We start from the raw sequence: 23,799 nt of genomic DNA on the forward strand, positions 1-23,799 counted from the left end.
TAAGTTAAAGATACTTCTTTCCAACTTTGTTCCCCTTTAAAAGGGGTTTTAGAGATTACTGAGTTTCATTGAGATTATCAATCAATCTAAATTAGACCACTGTTGAAAATCTAGAAGAACTGGATAGCTGTTTCGTTATTGTATGAGACTACTAAGCAGTGAGCAGTGTGAAGCAGTTACCTACTGAGGAAAGTGATAGATAGTCACTGAATGCTGTGGATTAATTGAAGTTATACATTGACATCGTCGGTTTCTGACTCAGTGGTCTAGAAGTTAAGCATTTGCGCACAAAACCGAAGGTCATGGATTTGACCCTCTGTTATGACGGGATGAAACATTAAAATTAGATTGGTTTACTCATTATTATTTTTATTTAACAATAATTCCGTTTAATTCAATTTGATAATCAAGTAGTATAGTAATTGTTTCGTTTTCCCCTAGGACATTTTATTCTGTATAACATACGATATTCTTGGATGAAGTATTTTCCGTATATGTGATTTATTCTTATTCTTAATCAAGAAATGGGTGTGCAAACCAATATATAAATGAGTGTATTTCCGACTAGACTTGTCGTCATGATTGCTTGTGCTTCTGACTGCTTGCTGAATATATTTCCCCATTTCGAACTTTGACTTCTCTCTCTAGTTAGCGGGGCTGGGACTCATCAGCTTACTGGTCGTTGGTCACAGAGTCTTTATTCCGTCCTCAGACTAGGTGAACTCGTAATCGCTTCAAACATAGCAGCCTCATACATGGATGCACATTACTGAGGAATCCCACACAAAGAAGAAATGACCATTCAATACTTCCAGGCCTCTAATGATAGTCTAACTTAGATTGGCTTATATTATTTCTTTGGTTCACATTTTTATGTATATTCACATTTTAAATAATAATGTTCACATATCTACCACCCCACCCCGCTTCGAAAAGCATGTAAATTCATTTACTGTGTGACAATTAATATCTTAAAAGCGCACAGTTTTTTTTCCGTTTTTTTCCACAACAAGGTCATGACAACGACCTTGTATATGGATTAAACAACAAAACAAGAAGAAAAAACTTGCTTTGAAATGATGAACGATACTGTATGTGTCTTTTTTTTTTACTTGTTTTCATGTATTATTATTAGTATTATTGTACAATATTCTTCTTTTCATTCAACTTTAGTATGATCCATTTATCAATTCAATACAGTTTTCTCTTTTCCTTCTAATATTTATTGAAAGTAGTCTATTATTGAACTAGTCATGTTCAATGTATAACCATAACTGGTTTATAGTTATATACTCATGATTCATTTATCAATATTCTATTTCTTTGTTTAACTAAGTCAATTAATAAAATAAACATAATTAGTTTACATGTATTCCTTTTCTATTTATGAAAGAACAAATATATATGTTGTTAATAGTTGAATTCAAAGGAAGTGATTCGTCCTAATGTTGTACAATTCAACAGTTATGTTCCATTGTATTTCTATTGTTGTTCTTGTTTAAATATGATAGAAATTATTTAATGAACTCCTTTTTAAATTGAAATATTGATTAACTTTTTAATAGTTGAAATCATGAGTCAGTTGAAAATAGACGAGCATGGAAAACCTGGAAGCATTGGACGTTCATTTCGTCCTGTTGTGGGATTCCTCAGCAGTGGTCATCCACAATCCCGCCTCGTGGGATTCGGGCCCAGGACTTATTATCAGTCTCGCCAGCGAACGCTTAACCATTAGACCACTGAGCCGGAATCCAACGGTGCTAATGTCTAACTTCAACTAATCCAATTCAACTATTGAAATTATTAAAATCTCCACAAAACCCTTTCCGATAACTTTTTAATATATGCTTAATATGTTCAGTTTTGTATTGGTTGTTTAAATCTTCCCATTGATGATTAGAACTGAAATTGATCAATCTCTCACTGACGTATGTGTATCCTGGGCGAAATACCTTGATATTGCCTTAAGTCACAAGTATTATAAGTAGAGATGGTGGCTAGCGGTGAAATCCAGGATGAGCGCTTCATCCTATTTGGTAGCTGATAGCGGGATGTACATGAACATATGCTAATAAGAGACTGATCCAATGCAGTCCTAAACGTCTATGGGAAAATTCAAACAACCAATGCAAAAGTGAATTAAAACTTCACCTCGTTGCATAAAGTAGTGGCTATCTGGACCCAGTAGTTAAATGGTTTACGCGAGGTTATTCACTAACAGAATAGTTCGTTAGTAGGAATTCAGAATTTAAAACTGAACTGCTAGTTGATTCAAGATTCCAGATGTAATGGTTGGCATGAAATTTAAACTCAAGATTTCCTGTTAACCACTTTTAACTGCTTAACATTTACATTTACTTTATTTTCATCAATTCTCCAGTTGATATCACTTCATGATAAAAACTCTATTCCTATTAACTAAGTTACTTACACCTGTTACCCTTCGTGGAAGAGCAAAGACCGCCTATCAGCATTCTCTATCGAAATCTATCCTGGACAATTATTTCCAGTTGTTTCCAGTTGCTATTCATCCTTTCGATGTCTGCTTCCAATTCCGTACACCATGTGTTCCCTGTTCATCCTATTTTCCTTTTACCTTCAGGATTCCAAGTTAGCGCTTGCTTGGTGATACAGTTTGACGATCTCCGCAAAATGTATGAATGTCCTATCCATCTCTTAATTTCCTCTTCAGATAGGAACTGATTTGTTCCCTCACATAGTAGACTGTTACTGATGCTATCCGGTCAATAGACATTCAATACCTTGTGTAGACATCTGTTGATAAATACTTGTACTATTTTGATGATAGTTGTAGTGAAGGTGGATAGTGGCTAGCAGTGGAATCCAGTTTGACACTCGTTTCGTCCTATTTGGGACTCGTCAGCTGGATGCACTTCCATCTCAGAGTTGATGTTCACTCTGAGACTCGAACTCAGTACCGTTCGCTTCAAATATCATCGCGTTATTCACTTAGCTACTAAGGCCTGATAGCCACTTGCTTTTACAATGCAGTGAAGTTTAAATTCACTTGGTATTGTTTTACTTGAATCTTCCCATTGATATTTAGGACTGCATCACTTGTAGTCAGTGGGATGATTCAAACAAACAACAATACCAAGTGAATGGTTTTAGTAGTTGTCGAAGTTTCAACTCCAGATTAGTAGAACTGTATTGACATTCGTATTAAAGGTTCTGACTTTGATATTGGTTAACAGTTGCTTTGAGTTCTTATATTTTCTTCAACTATAAGAATACTACCCTTGCCTTATCAATCCTTAATTCCAACTAAACTATTCTTAACAATTCATTCAATTGAATTATTCTATTATTTTAAGTTATAATTTTATTAGATTCTTTGAATATTTCAAGCGTTACATAAACGAAAAAGATGACAGTGCACATATCTATTTCATTATTTATTATATAAAACATATGCCTCTTGGTATAAATAAATAATCAAGAAAGAATTCTGATTTGTTTCACAGCTGTTACTATGATTATTCCAATTCAGCAGGATGTTTATCATAGTTACAATGAAAATTTATTGAATCATCATAAAATACAAATGATCTTGATAAGTCACTTGTGTGTGTTTTATGGATATTACCATACACATATATATATATATATATATATATATATATATATATACATAATCTTTATCGTTTGTCAAATCATTTTCAATATAGAATTTGTACTTTTCATTTCAATTTGAAGTGTACACGAAGTATCCATGACCTTGTAACCTTGAAATGTCATTCGCTGTCACGTGTTTACTATTCTTATTATAATAGTACAATCTAGTTATTCACTTGATGTTGTTTTACTTATATTTTCCTATTGTTATTTAAGATTACAATTAGATTAATCTCTTGTTAGCCTATGTGTATTCTATGTGAATTGTTATGATATAGATTGAAGTTACAATTATGTTATGTTAACTAATGGGATATACTGAATTATTTGCTTTAAATTTATAACTTAACATTTCTACTATAGTGCATTCATTGTGCTGTAAATAGAATACAGGTTAAAAACTACAATTGATCAGTCTGTTATTGGCATATGTGCATAGTGTGCATATGCCTCTATATTGCTTTAATTCACAAACTTTTATAAACAAAGATGGATAGTGGTTAGCAGTGAAATTTAGGAAGAAAGTATTGTCCTATTTGGAGCTGGTTAGCTGGATGTACGTGAATTATAGAGTTGATATTCACTTCAGGATTTAACATAATATCGAAACAATCCTCACAGCATACCTATACGCCAATAACAAATTGACCAATTGCAGTCATAAACATTAATGGTAAGATTTTTTGTAAGCAATGATGAATAGTGGCTAGCAGTGGAATCCAGGATGCGCGTTTCGTCATATTTGGGACTCGTCACCTGGATCTACCTCCATCTCAGAGTTGATGTTCACTCTGGGACTCGAACCCAGTACCATTCTCTTCAAATGCCATCGCGTTATCCACTCAGCTACTGAGTCATGATAGCCACTTGCTTGGGAAGATTCATGCTAACCAAGTGAATTTAAACATAGTTTTTCTTAATAATTTATATGTTTGTTGCTGTTGTCAATATTTATGATTGTGATACGTGCATCCTACACAGATTTCAACTAAGAGTGACCAACTACAATTGTAAATATGAACAAATTCATAACTATCTGATACTTTGTTCAATGCTTAATGTTTGAATCAACACATAGATTCAGTACACATTCATTACTTAATCAAAAATGCAGCTCATGACGTTTAAGTTTTATGGTGAATTCTATGTAGATTACAAAAATGTAATCTACTAATGTACAATTTTTTAATTTTGTCACATTTTATAGATTATCAAAGGGAAAAATACAAACCATCATATAAGTATTACAAATACAGGATAATTAAAAACTTTCCAGTCCAGTAGTCTACAGGTTAAGCGTTCGCGCATGAGAATGATAGGCCCTGTGTTCGAATCTCGCGAGGCAGGATTGCGGATACACACTGCTAAGAGTCCCATACTAGGACGAAACAGGCCATCCAGTGTTTCCAGGTTTTCCATGGTGGTCTAGCTTCTAATGACTCAAGAATTCAACTATTAAATTACTTTCTTAACTGTTTATTATATTTTATTACTGTAAATGAGAAAAAAAGGAATATTTTGTTTTCTAAAGTGTAGAACAGCCCACATATTCATTATTCAACAGAATACAAGATTATATAGAAAAAGTAATTGAACATAAATAGTGAACAACCATTATTATTGACAAAAGTCACGTTTCATTATTATAAGCAGAGAACATAAATGAGAAAAAAACTAGCTATAAATAAAATCTAATCGTTTCGTTATACATGTTTATCTTTGCCTAAAATCTTGATTAAGGAAGACAGAAAACATTCTAAAGTACATATAACCATCATTTTATGTTAAATGATATTTAATAATTGAATTCATGAATTAATTGAAGCGAGACCACCATGGAAAACCTGGAAGCACTGAATGGCCGTCTCATCATAGTATGGGACTCCTCAGCAGCGTACATACACGATCACGTCCTGTGGAATTCGAATCCAGGACGCACTCGAACACTTAACCTCTAGACCACTGAGCTGGCCACCATCCAACGGTGTTAATGTCTAACTTCAATCAATTCATGAAATTGCACCACTGTCCACCATTGTCATCAGTGAGTTACTATCTCACAACAGACCAAGTTGAACTCCACTGGTCACGGCTTCTCACTAGAACCCATAAAACACCTCTCTGATAAATGATATCATTAGGACTTAAAATGAGCTCTTTATTGTAAAGAAAACATGATGAATTGTTGTACGTAGTGAAATATTAAAGTATTTGTACTGTAATGAATTTGTAATTGATTATAGGTGAGCAATTATAAAAACACTGAAGCACTGAACAGTTGTTCTGTCATATTATGGGACTCCTCAGAATTGTATTTTAATGATCTCATTAAAGATGTAAAGTAGGACATTAAGTCTTTACGGTGAACGTTTGTTTTCTATACCATTAGACTAAGATCTAATATTTTACAGTTGTAACTTCAGTTAGTATGTAATGTTCCACAGTTATTTTCCAATGACATTCTCTCAATCCAGACAAAATGGCCACTTAGTGCTTCCACGTTTTTAATGTTGGTCTAACATTGATGGGTTCATGATCTCAAATAAAACTTAACAATTTCCAAAACCCTATACAGAAGATAATTGAATTTTTAATTTCACTTGTTGATATCTTCAAGAACACTGAATAAATATATTTGTCTTGAAGCATCAAGGTATGAATTTCTTTTACTTGTAGTTAATTAATTCACCATACGATATCAGATGCATTATGAATTTGAAGAGTTGATGTAGTGAACGAAGACTCGGTGGGGAAAACTAATTTATTGTGTTATGCAAACCATACAGTGGTTTTGTAAAATATGGAAATCATATATTGAATACATTATTTGCATATCTTCTTTTAATTGTCTTGTACATAGTTCTTCATTCTTCCAAATTGGTTGATATTACAATTACTCTTTCTTTCTTCTGGTAGACATTCTACTTCCTATTCCTGTTACATACCAAAGTAGGAGTAAAACTGGAATTTATATAATTCTGAAGATATTTTCATGACTGATTGACATTAGCTAGAAGATCTCTGAGTTTATTGGGCAAGCGACATATCTTATTATATGATCCCCTAGAAATGGAAATTCACAATATCCCACTCGTTGGGACCTAATGACTTTATGTCGCTCGAAGTATGAAACATTTAGATTACTGAGTTGCCATAAACCAATCCTCATTCTCAACAGTTTCATTAGGCATAACCACTTGTGGTTGAAATTTTTATGAATACCCAATAAATGTAATGGGGTAATAACATTTTACTCTTTCCTAAATGTTCATTTATGACGCGTACTGGTACATGCACAACTCTTAGTTCTAAAATATCATAACAATGAAAGATTTTCAAAGTTTGACAGGGGGATTTTACCTGAAAACAAGGTATATTTAGATAGTTTTAGTGAAGAAGATTTTGGAGATTATTGACTGATTGTTTGTATTTTTGTATCATAGATCGAAGTCAGTTAAGCAGTCACTAAAGGCTGGACAAATCCTTTATCTTAGTTAGATGACTACTTACAAACATTTATCCACGACATCAGTAGAGCTTGAAAATAGGTAGTTCAAGTTTTTGATAACCTGGCTCCATGTATAATGATCATTTTCACATATGATTGTTTTTTTAAGTTATATAAAAGTTAGTGTCTTCCGTGCGTCTCAATCTACTTGACATTTGCTTTATTTGATTTTTGTTTCTTTTTTTAGACTACTAACAAAGTAGTATCTATCATTCCCATTCATTTTTGAACTATGATAATGATTTTATAAGCGAAGATGGATAGTTAGATGGTGGTTGGAGGTAGTCAACAGGAAACCCTGGACCCGGGTTTCGTGCTACTTGGCACTCGTCAGCAAGGTGTACCTGTAATCTTGAGGGAACTGGTGCTCCCTGGCGGATTCGATCTCGTGTCACCCAGCTTCACAGTCAGAGACGTTACCACTGAGCTATCCGAGCCGTGACTAACCTCCTGTAGGACTGAAATGTAATCACAATTGATTGATCACTGGGTAGTGATCAATCTCATGCTTGTCTAGTCCTTAATAGTGCAGATCGAATGCTATCGATCATGTTGCAATGTGGCCACCAGTTCCCTCAAGATTACAGGTACACCTTGCTGACGAGTGCCAAGTAGCACGAAACCCGGGTCCAGGGTTTCCTGTTGACTACCTCCAACCACCATCTAATCTCAATACATAGTGCCCGCAGTGTCGAGTCACCTAGACTGGTGGCCACATTGCAACATGATCGATAGCATTCGATCTGCACTAATAGGGACTAGACAAGCATGAGATTGATCACCACCCAGTGATCAATCAATTGTGAAGATGGATAGTGACTAGCAGTGGAATCCAGGATGAGCATTTCGTCATATTTGGGACTCGTCAGCTGGATGTACCTCCATCTCCGTGTTGACGTTCACTCTGGGACTCGGACCCAGTACCATCCGCTTCAAGCGCCATCGCGTTATCCACTCAGCTACTGAGTCCTGATAGCCACTTGCTTGTGTAATGTGGTAGATCACCCTTGAACGGTGACTTAGTTCTAGTATGGGTCTACTCAGCAATGCGTATTCATGATCCCACATACAGGAGTCGAGCATAGGACCTCTGGTCCCGCGCGCGAACTCTTAAACTTTAGACCACTGAGCCAACGTCCAACGGTGGGTAGACCATCATTGAACACCTGGAAGCAATGAACGGCCTTTACTTTAGTATGGTACTCCTCAACAGGATGCATCTACGACCCCATGCGGAAGCCAAACCTAAAACTTCCAGCCTCGCACGATTACGCTTGACCTATAGACCACTGAGCTGCCATGCAGAGGACATTAAACAATTATTCACCACAGCTAGTGGATGAATACTTCGAAATATTCAAAAATTGAACTTTTAGATTCCAGTCTTGTAGTCTAAACATAAAACACTCACTCTACAACTTGAAAATTCTGGATACACTCATTGGAGAGGTGGGTTTCTCTGATTTCTATGTTTACAACATAAAGACAGTCACTTTTTTTCTCCTCTCTATTATTCAACAGAACTTGAAATGTGATAATTCATGTTAAGCAGAAAGGATCAACAATCATTGAAAATCAAATGATCAAGTCAATATTTTTATGGAATAAAACAAAATATTAAGAGTAAAACCAAAAAAATAGTTCCATTTCAAAAAAAGAAGTTCCTTGAATTATTGATTAACTTTATATACCATATTAATAATATTGTACCCATTCTGATAATATTAAGTCTCCTGATTCCAATATGGATCAATTAATAATGGTTTATTTGAATTCATTACTGATATACATAGTAAATGTTGTTGTTTAGTTAATTGTAATTCTAATATATTATCTAAGCAACATATATGACCAATAAGGCATACAGTTAAATGATTTAAATCCATTTGCCATATTGTTATTTGTGTATGTTTTATATAACCACTAGCTGATATAATTTTATTCCCATTCATTGATATATATAATATAGGTGGATTATCTAATGAATAATTTAATTGTTTACTACCTTGTAAATAAATTGGATCAATTTGTTTACATGGACACCAACATAGAATACCATAATGAAGTCTTGCACCAACAATAATACAATTATAACCACTTATATTTAATTGTATTAAATCAGATTGATTTATTAAACGTTTACGATTCCATGGTATAGTATATTCATAAGGAATTGATTGATATTGATGAAAATGTATTAATGACCATACAGTTAAACATGTACATTGTTCTTCATAACTATATTCTGAATGAACTAACCAATAACCATCATAGGATATCGTTGATAATGATAGATTTGGTCCATCTAATCTTCTTGATTGTTGTTGTTGTATACCTTCTGAAGGATGATCATTCTTCATAGCATACATTTCATTTAAATAACCAACATGTTGTAATTTATTCATAAGAAATACACATACACATTCAATACCATAACTAACTATAATGATACTTTGATTACCACTGATTAAGAATTTCTCAATTGTATTATGATTAGTTAAATGAGTATTGGAACTTCTTTGTAGAATAGTTGATTCATGTTTTGTATTCAATATAAGATTATTATTATTATTATTATTATTATTATTATTATTATTAGTATTAGTATTATATTCTGGATAAATTGAAAAATCCGGTTTTAATCTCCATATAACTTGTCCATTTAATAAACTATAAGCAACAAAATGTGATCTAGTTTCATTTAAACCAAGTAAATATGAAGTACTATCTGGATCATTTGAATGAATAATTTGATATTCAGATAAATCATTTGGTATAATGAAAACATCTGTTAAATGTCTTATATGATTAAGATGAAATTTATTCATGGAATGATATTCTATTTCATAGATTCCCATTCTTTGATAAACTTCCCTTTAACAAAAGAAAAAGAAAAAGAAAAATTGAGTAGTATGTTTCAATAACTCCGACTGTAGCTCTTCTAAATTTACTGTCGGTCCCAAGCCCCAGGTAAAGGAGGAGGGTTGCGCATGGGGTTAGCAACTCCATCCCGTAGAAAACTAACTCGCTGAAAAACGCTAACCAGTTTATTTCAATATAGAATGATGTATGAAGAAACATTGAATTGTAATGAGAGATATTTAAGGAAGAAAAAAACTTGTGCATTCTATTCTATCATTCTACTATCATATCCTCTAAACCCCTCTCTGAAAACTAAACAACATGTGCTCAATACTGACTGAGTTCAAGAGGTATGGCCTAGAGTTTTAATGAGAAGTAGTGACTAGTGAAGTTCAACCGGGTCTGTTGTGAGATAGTAAGTCATTGATGACAATGGCAGACGGTGGTGCAATTTCATGAATTTATTGAAGTTAGATATTAACACCGTTGCATGTTCGCCAGCTCAGTAGTCTAAAGGTTAAGCATCCACGCACAAGATTGATAAGTTCTCGGCTTGAATCTCACGACGCGGGATCTTGGATATACACTGTTGAGAAGTCTCATACTACGATGAAATGGCCATCCAGTGCTTCCAGGTTCTTCATGATGGTCTAGCTTCAAGTGATCATTAAAATGTTCTATTATCCTTATGAATTCTATCAACTAAAATGAAAATTTATTATGTATAGATTATTTGAATCTTCTCGTTCATGTTTATGACTGTAATTGAGTCTCGGAGTGAATATCATCTCTGGGACGTAGGTACATTCAGCTGACGAGTACCAAGTGAGGTGAAACGCGCATACTAGATTCCACTGCTAATCACCATCTATCTTAGCTTATAAAATTAAGATGTTCGACATGAAACATGAAAAGCATAATTTAAAAAACACAATTATGATTCAGGTTAAAAAACGTAACTTTAGAAATTTGGTGGCATTAGTTCTTCCAAGGTTGTAGATATTAGCTTACCAGTAAGTAAGTGATAACTGATATAAGACTCAGGGACTCAATCGCCCTTATGTTGAAATATGGTATATGATACAGAAGTTTTGATCTAAGCTTAGAACTTTCAAACGTCTTGAGTAGCATTTGTCAACTATATAAAATCTTCAATTGGTCAAATGTCATTGTTTTTTGTTTAAACTAGAAATAACTTATTATACTTGTAACACATTCATTCCATTTTTGAATTTAGAAATGAATTCATATACTACTAATAAATGAACCATTTCTTGTCATTCCTCAAATCGAAAGAAATTTAGACGCGATACTAGAAAATTAGCTTAATAGTCAGGCAACACAATGAACCAGTTTTATACAAGGTTGAGTCATCCATATAATGACAACATACAATATTGGTAAACGGATATCATATCCCTCAAATCACTGTGGATGAGAAATTATGAACGAGACACTTCATTATAGGAACCGGGTTGTGATCTTAATCAATATCTCAACCAACTTATCATTGTCTCAGTCAGAATGATAAAGGCATATACATTAAGGATATATATATCTATTAATCCGGTTTGTCAATCCGTGCTTATAAATCACCTCTCAATCTTCTTATTTACGTAGCTAGTCAACCAAACGTATACACAATACTAAGTATCTGAATTGAATGTTATTGGAGTGTAATAATTCTCACATATAACTTAATATCAAGTATCAGGTCTCGATATGATGATGATAAATTTAAATCACCGCATTTTGAACTTGAGTTCAATATTATATGGTATTTTAGTGACCCTAGATCTGACTCCAGTTATATCGTATGAATGATTGTTATTGAAATATAAATCCTGGCTATCCTCATATATAATTATCGATTAAACTCGCGTCAGTGAATAACAGATGTTTGAGTACGTATATTCTGTACATTCATTGATCTGTAAAGACAATTAGAGAGACAAAGCGAAGGATTCGAAGATAAGAAAGCGAAACGAAATGACGCTCAATGGAGAAAGTATGTAAATCAACTCCTTTTTAATCAAACATTAATCAATATTTATAATCACACAAAAATAAGCTACAAACATGCAGTGAATAGGATAAGTAGTGTACACGTACATAGAAACAGTCAAGGTTGATAAGTGAATAATTAACAAGATCAAAATGTGAATCAAGTAGAATGAATAAATCGACCTGTCCAGAAGTTAGAATATGTTATATATGGGCTTAACATAGTAATCGACACTACAAATTAAGTTGCAACCATCTAAATCCCAATAATTTTAAAAAAGGTATCCCCAAATCATTATAAGCAAAGATGAATAGCAGTGGAATCCAGTTTGACACACGCTTCGTGTTATTCAGAACTCGTCAACCGGATGTAACTGCATCCTAGAGTTGATGTTCACTCTGGGACTCAAACCCAGTACCGTCCACTTTAAACGCCATCGCGTTATCTGCTTAGCTACTCATGGGATCAAATCCGTCAGGGATCATCAGTTCCCTGAAGATAACAGGTACACCTTACTGACGAGTGCCAAATAGCACGAGATCTAGGCCCAGAGTTTCCTGTTGACCACCTCCAACCACCATCTTATCTTAACATAATGCACCCAATGTCGAGTCACCTAGACTAGTGACCACATTGCAACTTGGTTAAATAGCATTCGATCTACACTAAGAAGGACTTAACACATATGTCATTGATCACCACCTACTTGTTCAATAAGGTAAAATTCTATTCACTTACTTGCATTCTTCAACAATTACAGAATATTCTAATTTTTCCAATGTAATCAATATATGTCCATTAAATATAAATTGATCTTTATTATTCCATGAATCTTTATTGAAAGGTTTCACATGTAAATATTCAATTAACCAATCACTGGTAGAATCATTTGTTGCTAAGTACATTATCCCTATAAATAGATCATTTTTGAATGAATCATAACTCAAAAAACTCATATAATCATAATCATGATCTTGGATCATATAAATTGAACTTATCATTTTTAATGGATCATTCTTTTTCTTTGTTATCATTGATAATTGTTTATTATAATTGAATGTTGTAAATTCATTCAATAGATTACAATTATATAAACAATAACCAATTTCTTCAATGGTTGGTTTTACTAAACTTATTTCATTAGAATTTCTTATTGATATACTATATGGTGCAATAAATGTATAATGATTATGTGTAAAATATGGTAATAATTGTTTATAATTTATAATATGTGTAATAGATTTATTAATATCCCATATGACTACTTCGATACTACTTATATTCTCATCATTATTAGTAGTATTATAAGTAGTATTATAAGATTGAAGAAAATTTTGATAGTTTTGACGTTTTGAATAATTTTGTACCATTGTAATCAATTGATCATTGATTAATTCATAATACATATATAATTTTGGTAATGATGTATATGTTAATAAATTAAAATGTCTTATATATGGTTCCATAGTGATAAATGTATTCAATGATGTCGATTCAATACGTTTAATCCAATTCCCTGTTTCTTGTTCAAATAAATCAATACAACCAATGATATGATCATTGGATAATAATAATGATAATGATCTATTAGCTATAATAATTGGTTTCGATGATCTACTATAAATACCTAATATACGTGTACCATAGTGATTTGGACATTTTAAAGAGATCTGTTGAATAGATTGATTCAAATCGAATTGTTCATTATTATGTTCATTTAAATGAAGTTGAAATAATGTTGCTTGTGAATCTCCTCTAACACCACATACAATATGTAATTGTTTATTATCATTATGATTTAATAAATAACCAGTGATTAATAATTCTGTATTCGATTTGATTGAATTTGGTAAACTCATTGAACGTAATACTTTTTGTTCTAATTTATTATTAGTATCCATTGAATCATAAATCATGCTTTGTGGTTGATTCATTAAATTAATTGGTCCTATTAAATGTTTCAATGATTGATTCTTCCATAACCATATTGATAATTTATATATACCTTGTTGTAATTTAATAATATAACTTATATTCTTTTGATCATTATCAATAATATGTATAGTACAATTCTCTTTGATTGTATCCAATGCATTAGATTCTTTATCGATTAATAAATAATAATATTGATCTAAATTATGATTAGTTATTGATTTTATATTAAGATCATTTAAATATAATGGCCATATATATATTTTTTGACTTGGTATTTCAATACCTAATATACCATTATCATTGTTACCAATCCATATTAATTCATTCATTGTTTGTATTGTATTATAACTAATAATATAATCAATGAATTTATAATTGTCATTTATATTCCATATTTCTAATAGTGTTATAGAATCAATTAAATCATATGTAATTAATGCTAAATATTGTTTAGTATTAGAATATGCTATTGTATTGATTTGAATCGTTTTACGTGAACATGTTAATCCAATACCCGGTGATGACGACGATGGTGACGACGACGATGATGATGATAATGATGATAATGATGAGGATGACGTAATACTCGTCGTATTACATGTTAATTGATTAATGATTTGTTCATTTGTACATAAATATAATGGTATATTAAAATTAATTAAATAAGGTATTTTAATATTATACTTTATATTATATTGTTCTAGATTATCAAGAAGAAATTTTATCGATTTTTCTATGATACTACTTTTATCTAATTCATTATCCTCTTTCAATAAAGTAGTATATTCATTCTCATTAAAAATTTTTAACTGATGAATTAGTATATTATTTAATAAATATGGATTATGTTTTAATTCATATTTCCATTGTATAAATATACTTATTAAAAGATGAATATCTGGATAATGATTAAAAGATTTCAAAAATTGTTGAATAAATGAATCATTCATCGTTAAAGAAGTCTCATTCAATTTCTTGGAAGAATCTATTGAATATTCAACAAAGGATAAACAATATAAAAATTCATCTAAACAATTTTGTATTAATAATGAATGATTATCTGTAAATAAATTTAATTGTATTTTGAAATTTAACCAAATTGGATTAAAAATACAAAATTTTTTGAATTTTTGTATTTTATTTAATTTACTTAAATGATATGGTACTTCATATAACCATCTCCAATGTATATTTAAATTCATATTCAATGTTTCATTAGAATTTCTTTGAATTAATGAAGAAGACGACGATGATGACGACGACGACGAAGAAGAAGAAGAAGAAGACAACAACGACGACGACGAAGATTTTTGTTGATTATAAAATATATTCCATTGAAGTGTACGATATTCTAATTGAATTTTATTATCTAAATGATAATATTCTATCCAATATTGAAATAATTGTTGATTTATATTATATAATTGATAACAACCATATGGTGGTGATCTAGTCATATAAATGATACCTAATGGATATAAAAATTCATGAAAAAATCGATGCAACCAATTATAGGTAATATAAACTCGATCTATTTTATCATTTATACATAATTCATAATTCATATTTTGTAATGAATAACGTTTCTGTTTGTTTAAATGATGATAATTATCATTCAATGGTAATTTAATCCAATATAAATTTAATAAATCTTCATTAGTTAAACCCCATCTTGATAAAATAATATTACCAATGATAAATTGTACACGTTTTATACCATAAAATTCTTTTGTATATTTTAATAAACTACTGAATAAGTCATAATTAGTAAACTGTTTTAAATCATTTAATATAGTTTTTAATTTATCTTTTTTATATTTATATAATTGAATGATTATTTTTAATTGTAATGGTTGATATAATCTATTTGTCATTTGAATAATTGATATAACTAGTTCATAATATTTCATGAATTCAATTTCTGATAACCATGCTTTAATACATTTATCCATATTATTAAAATCCAATTCATTTAAACAAATTTGATGATAATTATTTTGATTACTTAAATCATTATGAGTAGTAAAAATAAATGGGTTAATTTTATTTTGAAAAATTTTATGAAAATATGCTATTTCTATTGGATTATTTATCATTGATATAATAAATATTACTGGACAATTTAATGTTGGTTTATATTTTATCCAATGGGATGGAATCCATGATATTGGAAAATTCTCTTTACGTTGTTTACATTCTGGTAAATAAAAAATAGAAATAAATGGAAAAAAAACAAGCAACTAATTAGTAGTATCCAATGTTTTATCGATTACATAAGGATTAACATAGAAGAAATTTGTAAACTTTTGTATATTTATTTCTCTTTATAAGATAGATTACTGAAGCAGATTTATATTCTAACCACTTTATTCCATTTTGAACTAACATATCTTGAATTTAGTCAATATGTTCAATAATGAATGTCAGTGATATTATTATTTTTATTTATTTTAGCACATAGATATTGGTACAAGGATGCCAAATAAACCTCATTTGACTTGTGTGAGGGCTGTGATACTGCCTGGGTGCCCAGGCAGAAGCAGGTAATTTTCTTAGGAGGCAACACCTGGCGCTTTCGACCTAAAGGTCTGATCCACAAGGTAGTTGAACATCGTAAGAAGATGCAGTCCCATGGTAGCCGGTGACCAACGATTGGTTTATACGCCGTTTGTTCCTTCAGGGTACTGAAGCCCATGTGCATTAATGTTTTGGAATCAGGGTTTTCCAACTCCCCTAGGTGGACTCTCCGTGTCCACCAACCCGGTTAAAGCACCGTACATTCGCTCTTCATCCTATCAATTTCGTAAGCAATACCTTTTGCGCAATAAGGCAGTGAGTAGGACTTCCCTGGCAGAGGCTATATACACGCGGCCATGTGAGAGGATTTCGAGAGGGAGAGCGGACAACAGTAAAATGATGCATTCGAAATACTCTATGATCAATGTTTCACCATGTTAAGTAAATGATTATTTCAATTTGACATCGTTTTCGAGTTGCTGTTTTCTAGTTTTCATATTTTTATCACCAACTGATCTCAGACAAACAAATTTTAGAAACTAGCAAATAGTAAATAACTGTTTTGCCTTAGTATGAGGTTCTTCAAGTGTGCACATATACAACACGACCAGTGATTGAAGCCAGAATCATCAGGTTGTGAGGTGAATGTTTAGATTTTGAACCCATAAGTCAATATCTTGTGGTTTATTTTAGTCAGTTCATGTATAACTTCAAGATATGCTGCGAAACCATAATCAGTGTACTTTAACTATGTACTTCAACTATATGAGGAAGCTACCCACTAATAGCATTGAAAAATGGTTGTACAATGTCATGAATTGATTAGGATTAAAAATACAAACCACTGAATTTTGACTTTGTGGTCTACAATTTCAGTGCTCACTGAAAGCTCTAATCATCTCGAGTTCAACCCCTTTGAGGATCGTGTATTTACTTTGTTAAATAAACCCGTACCACGGAGAAACGGCTGTCCAGTTCTTCGTGGTTTTCAATGATTATCTATTTCTAATTGATGGAGTTCGACAATCCATAACAGCGTAAAGGAACAGACTGAAACGACTAAAAGAGTACAAAACCCGGATTGTCAAGGCAAATCTAAGTACAGAATAAACAAAATTTATGTGAAAAATACTTCCTCCAACAGGGACAGACAATAACGAGTACAATCTACAAAGCAAAAAAACAATGTTAACCCAAACAGACCAGCTTAATTTGCTCCAAAGGTGAACAATCAAACTACAAAATAGTATTTATGTAAGAAACTATCTAGTTATCAGTCATAATTAACATTCCTAACAATTAGGAAATGAAGTTACTATCCCTTCTTGATAGATTAAATCAATGAAATCAAATAGGAATAATTAGGAATTCGGTCACCTAATATGACAACTGTTGGAATATAGGATCAAGTAGAACAAGACTAACAAGGTCAATCAAAAAAGTAGATCTAATCAAAGAAGATATCAGAACCAAAATCTCTAAGATAAACTAGTAATAATTTCAACTAAATCAAACGATATACATAAAACGTATTTATATAAAGAGTTAGGAGGATACTGTTACACGTAGGGAAAAATACTGAGATACTATGACATGGAAAACATATATGAAGGGAATTCTCCATACGTACACGCATATATATGGTATTTTACAGTTAGTCTCCATATATAGAATGTTTGTTATGATGTGCGTGATTACTGAGTCGCATACAATTCAAATAGGGTACTTTGGTTCATTTCTTCTCATTATATTAGACCAAAAACAGTCTTGTTGGATTAAATTAAAAGGCTATTTTTCTTTAAGGAACATAAACTTTAGGAGAAAATGTTGTCATGTAAACAATGATTGATCAGTTTATCTAAAAGCTCACTTCTACAAGGAGTAAGTGTGCAGAATATCAATGAAATTTGCAGAGGTATAAAAGTTGAGTTTGTGGAGATTATAGTATTGTAACAGTTGCATTCACTAGTCGATCTAATTTACATCACCATTGAAAACGTAGAAGAACTGGAAAGCCATTTCGTCCTAGTGTGGGTTGAGCAAGATCATGAATCGATGAAATTTAAACATTAACACCATTGGATGCCGACTTAGTGGTCCAGAAGTTAAAAGTTCACGCGTAAGATCGAAGGTCCTGGGCTCAAGTACTGCTTGCGAGACCGTGGATGCGCACTACTAAGGAGTGTCATAACTAGTATGAAACGGTCACCTAGGTCTTCACTGGTGGTCAAACTTAGATAGACTCATGAATTCAACTGTTGTAGCTACAAATTAGACGTAAGAATGTTAGAGGATCTAGAATTTTTAATACCGATGTAACAAATAAACCAAAACTCAATAATCAAGTCTATTTATCATACTAAATTCATGAATATAACAAACAATATTACATATTACATAAACTATAATGCTAACTCTCTATACCTTCCAAGTTTTCAATTCCATCCAGAATAATTATTAATGGTTGCTGGGATGATTGTTCATACGTAGCTTCAATAATAGCTGTATGTAAAGCCGTACGTAGTCCATCGTAAGTCTGAAAGTAAAGTGTTTGATATATATAAATGAAACATAGCAGTTATAAATCAGGTTTCTTTTACATTTCTTCATGATGAAATTGCTTTTTTGACTGAGTTAATGATTTATTCAACCAAACTATCCAGATCAGAGAAGCTGTGACTAGTGGAGTTAATCCATGTCAGGTAGAGACAGGTATCTCCCTCAGTACAATGGAAGATGGTTGCGTAATTTCGTGGATTGGTTGGAGTTAGAAATTAACACTGTTAGATGCCAGCTCAGTGGTCTAGAAGTTAACTGTTCGCGTGTGAGACCAAAGGCTCTGTGTTCGAATCTCGTGAGCGGGATCGTGGATGTGCACTGCTGGAGAGTCCCACAATGGGTTTAAACGACTATCCAATCCTTCCAGGTTTTCAGTCGTGGTCTAACATTAATCGGTTCATGATCTTAATAATCTTTACAATTCAATACTGATAATAAAACTCCGACCAAATCATCCACCTAGGCTACAAATCTTCCTTATCATCTTAGAACTGCTATTAAAAAATTAGATTATTTACAAGTATCATCCAAATGTTGGAATGTTAAGGTTATCCAATAATGATAATGACAATAATAGATTCTATACATAAAAAGAGATACTATCAATCTATGCATCTAGAATCATTTCCTATTTAATAAAACATACATCAGATATACTTGAATGATTCATTCGTGTTGAAAGTTCTAAGCATAGATAACTTAATAGATTAAGTAAATTTAATGACATTGTAGAAGATCCAATCATTCTATAGATGACACGCGGACTAAAATACCAGAAAAAAAAGAAAAGAACAGAAAACAACAACAACATATAATTGAACATGTAACTCAATGAAATGTAAATCCTTTCAAATAGTTTCAATGTTTTATTAAAACTTGATTAAAGTGAAGAATACTGCTTGATATTTGATACTTTAATACTGTGTTGTGTATCGATGTTTGTATAAATTTAGAATCATTTCCGGAATCAGTTTGTCAGTCGGCCACAGCGTAGGACCAGGCACATATGTGCATCGGTCCAAGTTGCCACACTACATTAGCACAGCAAGATGAAACACCGGATTCATAAAAGTAGTTAATTCAATGGTAGTGATATATAAAAGAAAGATTGCATATAAGGATATAGTACAGGGAGAAAGAATTAGTTCGTAGAAAGAAAGATATGAAACGATTTTAATCTCATAGTTTAAAGAGTGTATACACCTGCGCCATTGTGATCGATTCAGAGCCATGTCACCAAGAGTCTTCAACCATTGATTACGATAGTCATGCGTACCACAACCAAGTAGTCTGTATCTACCAATAAGGCTCAGACTAGAAGTTAGTGACTTTATGGACTGATGCCACGTTTTGGTTTGTCCGCCCTGTCTGTCAATTACTATCCCCCACGTTCACAGCCACATTTGGCTAAATCTTGTTCAAATGTTATTTTATATTTTATGGTACGATGTAGTCTGTTTGATTTGTATATAAACCCAGTATGTTTGAAATACAGGACTCATATCGCAGAGGCTCAGACTGGTGTTCTGGACTTAACAGGCGGGGGCTTGGCAATAAACTTAAATTTCTTGTTTTCGCGTCAAAAGCGCTCACCTTCACCTTCATGTCGTATTTCCCACTTGGGAAGATCTTAAACGCTATCGGTTTGTTATATCTTTTAGTATGCTATTTTGTAACGCTCTTCAAGGACATTTTTATACTGTATATATACTTTTGATTTGTGGTTGTTGTTGTTTCCGTTTCTGGTTGCTTGTGAGATATATTTCCCTTTTCCGAATTTAGACTTCTCTCTCTAGTGAACAGGACTGGTACATAACGGAATAGCTAGCTTATTGATCTTTGTGTCAAAGAGTCTGTACTGTCGGTTGACATGTTAAGCTCATATATCTTATTATCGCTATCGGACAAGCTAATCTATTCATTCTACTTAAGTCATATTTTGACTTTTTTAATTATTCACTTACTAATCTTGACTGTTTTTATATGAGCTCATATATGTGTGTACATTTCTTATCCTATTCATTACATATCTGCAAGCTATTTTTGTGTGACTATAAATATTGATTAACGCTTGACTAAAGGGGAGTTGGCTTATCCGCCATCTCTATTGGGCGTCATTTCGCTTCGTTCTATTCCATTCAGTTTTCCGGTATTTTGTCTGAATCAAAGATTGTATGAAATATACATATTCAGAAATCATTCTCGTATTTGACTTATTTAGTTCCGTTATTGACTAATGAGATTTAAGCCGATGATTAATATACGTGTTGGGGACGTTAGATCCCCAGAATTCACTTGGGAAAGGACCTAATTTTGTAACTTTATTTAGAAAATTCGAATTTCTTTGTTTTCACGCCAAAGGCGCTCTTGTCACCTTCATGTTGTATTTCCCACTTGGAAGAATCTTAAATGCTATTGGTTCGTTGTGTCTTTTAGTATGCTATTTTGTAACTCTCCCCAAGGACAGTTTTGCACTGTATATATACGTTTTGATTTGTGTTTGTTGCTATCGCTCATTTCTGGTTGTTTGCGGAATATACTTATCCCAAGCTTGGACTTCTTCCTCTAGTTATCGGGCTGGCACGCATCAATAGCTAGCTTACTGGTCTCGGTCAGTGAGTCTTTGTTCTCGTTCGCAGATCAAGTGAACTCGTGTTAGCTTCAAACCTAACAATACGAGCATAGGTGATATATATATATTTCAATAACAATCATTCATACGATCGAATCGGAGTTAAATCTCGGGGCCATTAAATTGGAGAGCTCGTCAATAAACATGATTCGATCTAAATGACAACAAAATAAAGGGGTCCTACTAAAAAGTCTTTTATTTTGGTTCACAGACTCATTGAACTTGTCAATCAATTCAAATATAATACTTAGTTACAAATCATTCTAAAATCAATAACTCACTTTACAAGAGAACTATTGACACTTATTGATTTTGTTAATAACATTTTAATTAAACTAGCTAATAGTACAGATTTTCCACTACCCGATTCACCTGTTATTTGAATAAAACTAAAATAATTTTTATCCGTTTCATTATTCATTTGACAATTTGTAGTATGTTTTATAATTAACTCATATAATTCCATTAAGGTTTCCTCTCTAGCAATACACATTGAAGATCTTTTTAATAAACAAAAAAAGGTAAATGAAATCTCTTTAATGATATATTGTATTAGAAGAGTTAAAACAAAACAAAGCAAACTTTATAGGAGAATCATTAGCGAGACTATCATTTATGGATGAACTAATCAGATGTAAGATAATAGGCCATCCCTTAATTTGGCTCAGTGGTCTAGTGGTTAAACGTTTGCGCGCGAGACCGAAGATCTTGGGTTCGAATCTTTGGTACAACCGAGAGAGGGGAGAGTCAGTCCTCCTTCTCAAAAATGCTCTCATACGGCCACATGTATACAGAAACTGCCAGGAAAGTCCTACTCACTGCCTTATTGCGTGAAAGGTGTTGTTTACGAAATTGATAGGATGAAGAGCGAATGTTCGATTTTTCAACCGGGTTGGTGGACACGGAGAGTCCACCTAGGGGAGTTGGAAAACCCTGATTCCAGAACATTAATGCACATGGGCTTCAGTACCCTGAAGGAACAAACGGCGTATAAACCAATCGTTGGTCACCGGCTACCATGGGACTGCATCTTCTTACGATGTTCAACTACCTTGTGGATCAGACCTTTAGGTCGAAAGCGCCAGGTGTTGCCTCCTAAGAAAATTACCTGCTTCTGCCTGGGCACCCAGGCAGTATTACAGCCCACACACAAATTAACTAACTTATGTGTCGCTTATGTATCTGATGCCCCTTTGTACCAATATTAATGTATTCAAATAAATAAATAACACTAAGGCGTTGCTCAAAGGTCGTCCATAAATAATAGTCTCACCGAATTATTAATTTCGTTAAATCCATATTTAAAAAAAGTTCATATTTACGATTCGTCACTAATTTTCAAAATGTCACTTTATTATGTCATATATTTCATTCAGTTAATCATGAACCAAAACCGTCATACCATGCTATACCGTGTACTACTACAGAATCTTCATTACGAACTTCAATAAGCTTCTACGATACGGAGCTGAAACTTGGAGAACTAATACAATCATTATCAAGAAGATACAAGTATTTGTAAACAATTGTCTACACATGATACTCATTATCAATTAACCGGATACCATCAACAATAGCCTACTGTAGGAGAGAACAAACCAACAATAGCTAACTGGATAATGTGAAGACTTTTAAAGCGAACAGAACTGAGTATGAGTCCTGGAGTAGACATTAACTCTAGGTTGCAAGCGCATCCATCTGACAAGTCCCAAATCGAACGAAATCCACGTCCTGGATTTCACCGCTAGCCATCATTCATCTTTGCTTATATTTTGAAGAATTTTATTTACTAAATCACTTACAATTTCTCTATGGTTTCTAAATGAGCTGACATTTCATATTCTAAACACCAATGATATAAATTATTCCATTTATCCATTTTTCTATTATCTATTTCCATTGAATAACGTCTATTCATTTCTTCAATTAAACTTTGACTAAATTTATTACGTATATTACGACACATATCATTTAAATAGATTGTATGCTCTTGATAATGTATTGGATCTAAATAAGATTGTGAACAATGGATTTGATCATTCAATGTAATCAATGGAGATTTTTCTAATTCATAATAAGATTGATTATCAGCTGGTACCTAATAAAGTTAATATAAAATAAAATAGAATAAATGGTAATAAGTAA

At 32.4% G+C, this 23,799-nt stretch overlaps 1 protein-coding gene across 1 annotated transcript in view; it reads right to left on the reverse strand.

Moving 5' to 3' along the window:
• Window positions 1-8,868: 8,868 nt before the first annotated feature.
• Window positions 8,869-23,799, reverse strand: part of MS3_00009079 (uncharacterized protein) — a gene marked incomplete at both ends in the record, with an annotated part of 46,965 nt that continues 32,034 nt past the window's right edge. The window contains 8 exon segments of the mRNA XM_035732995.1: window positions 8,869-10,018; window positions 12,750-15,006; window positions 15,529-16,143; window positions 18,888-18,999; window positions 19,669-19,786; window positions 21,936-22,026; window positions 22,045-22,154; window positions 23,457-23,752. Coding sequence (XP_035589875.1) covers window positions 8,869-10,018; window positions 12,750-15,006; window positions 15,529-16,143; window positions 18,888-18,999; window positions 19,669-19,786; window positions 21,936-22,026; window positions 22,045-22,154; window positions 23,457-23,752 — 4,749 coding nt within the window.

Source organism: Schistosoma haematobium, chromosome 5 (assembly GCF_000699445.3).
Source record: "Schistosoma haematobium chromosome 5, whole genome shotgun sequence".
Lineage (NCBI taxonomy): Eukaryota > Metazoa > Platyhelminthes > Trematoda > Strigeidida > Schistosomatidae > Schistosoma > Schistosoma haematobium.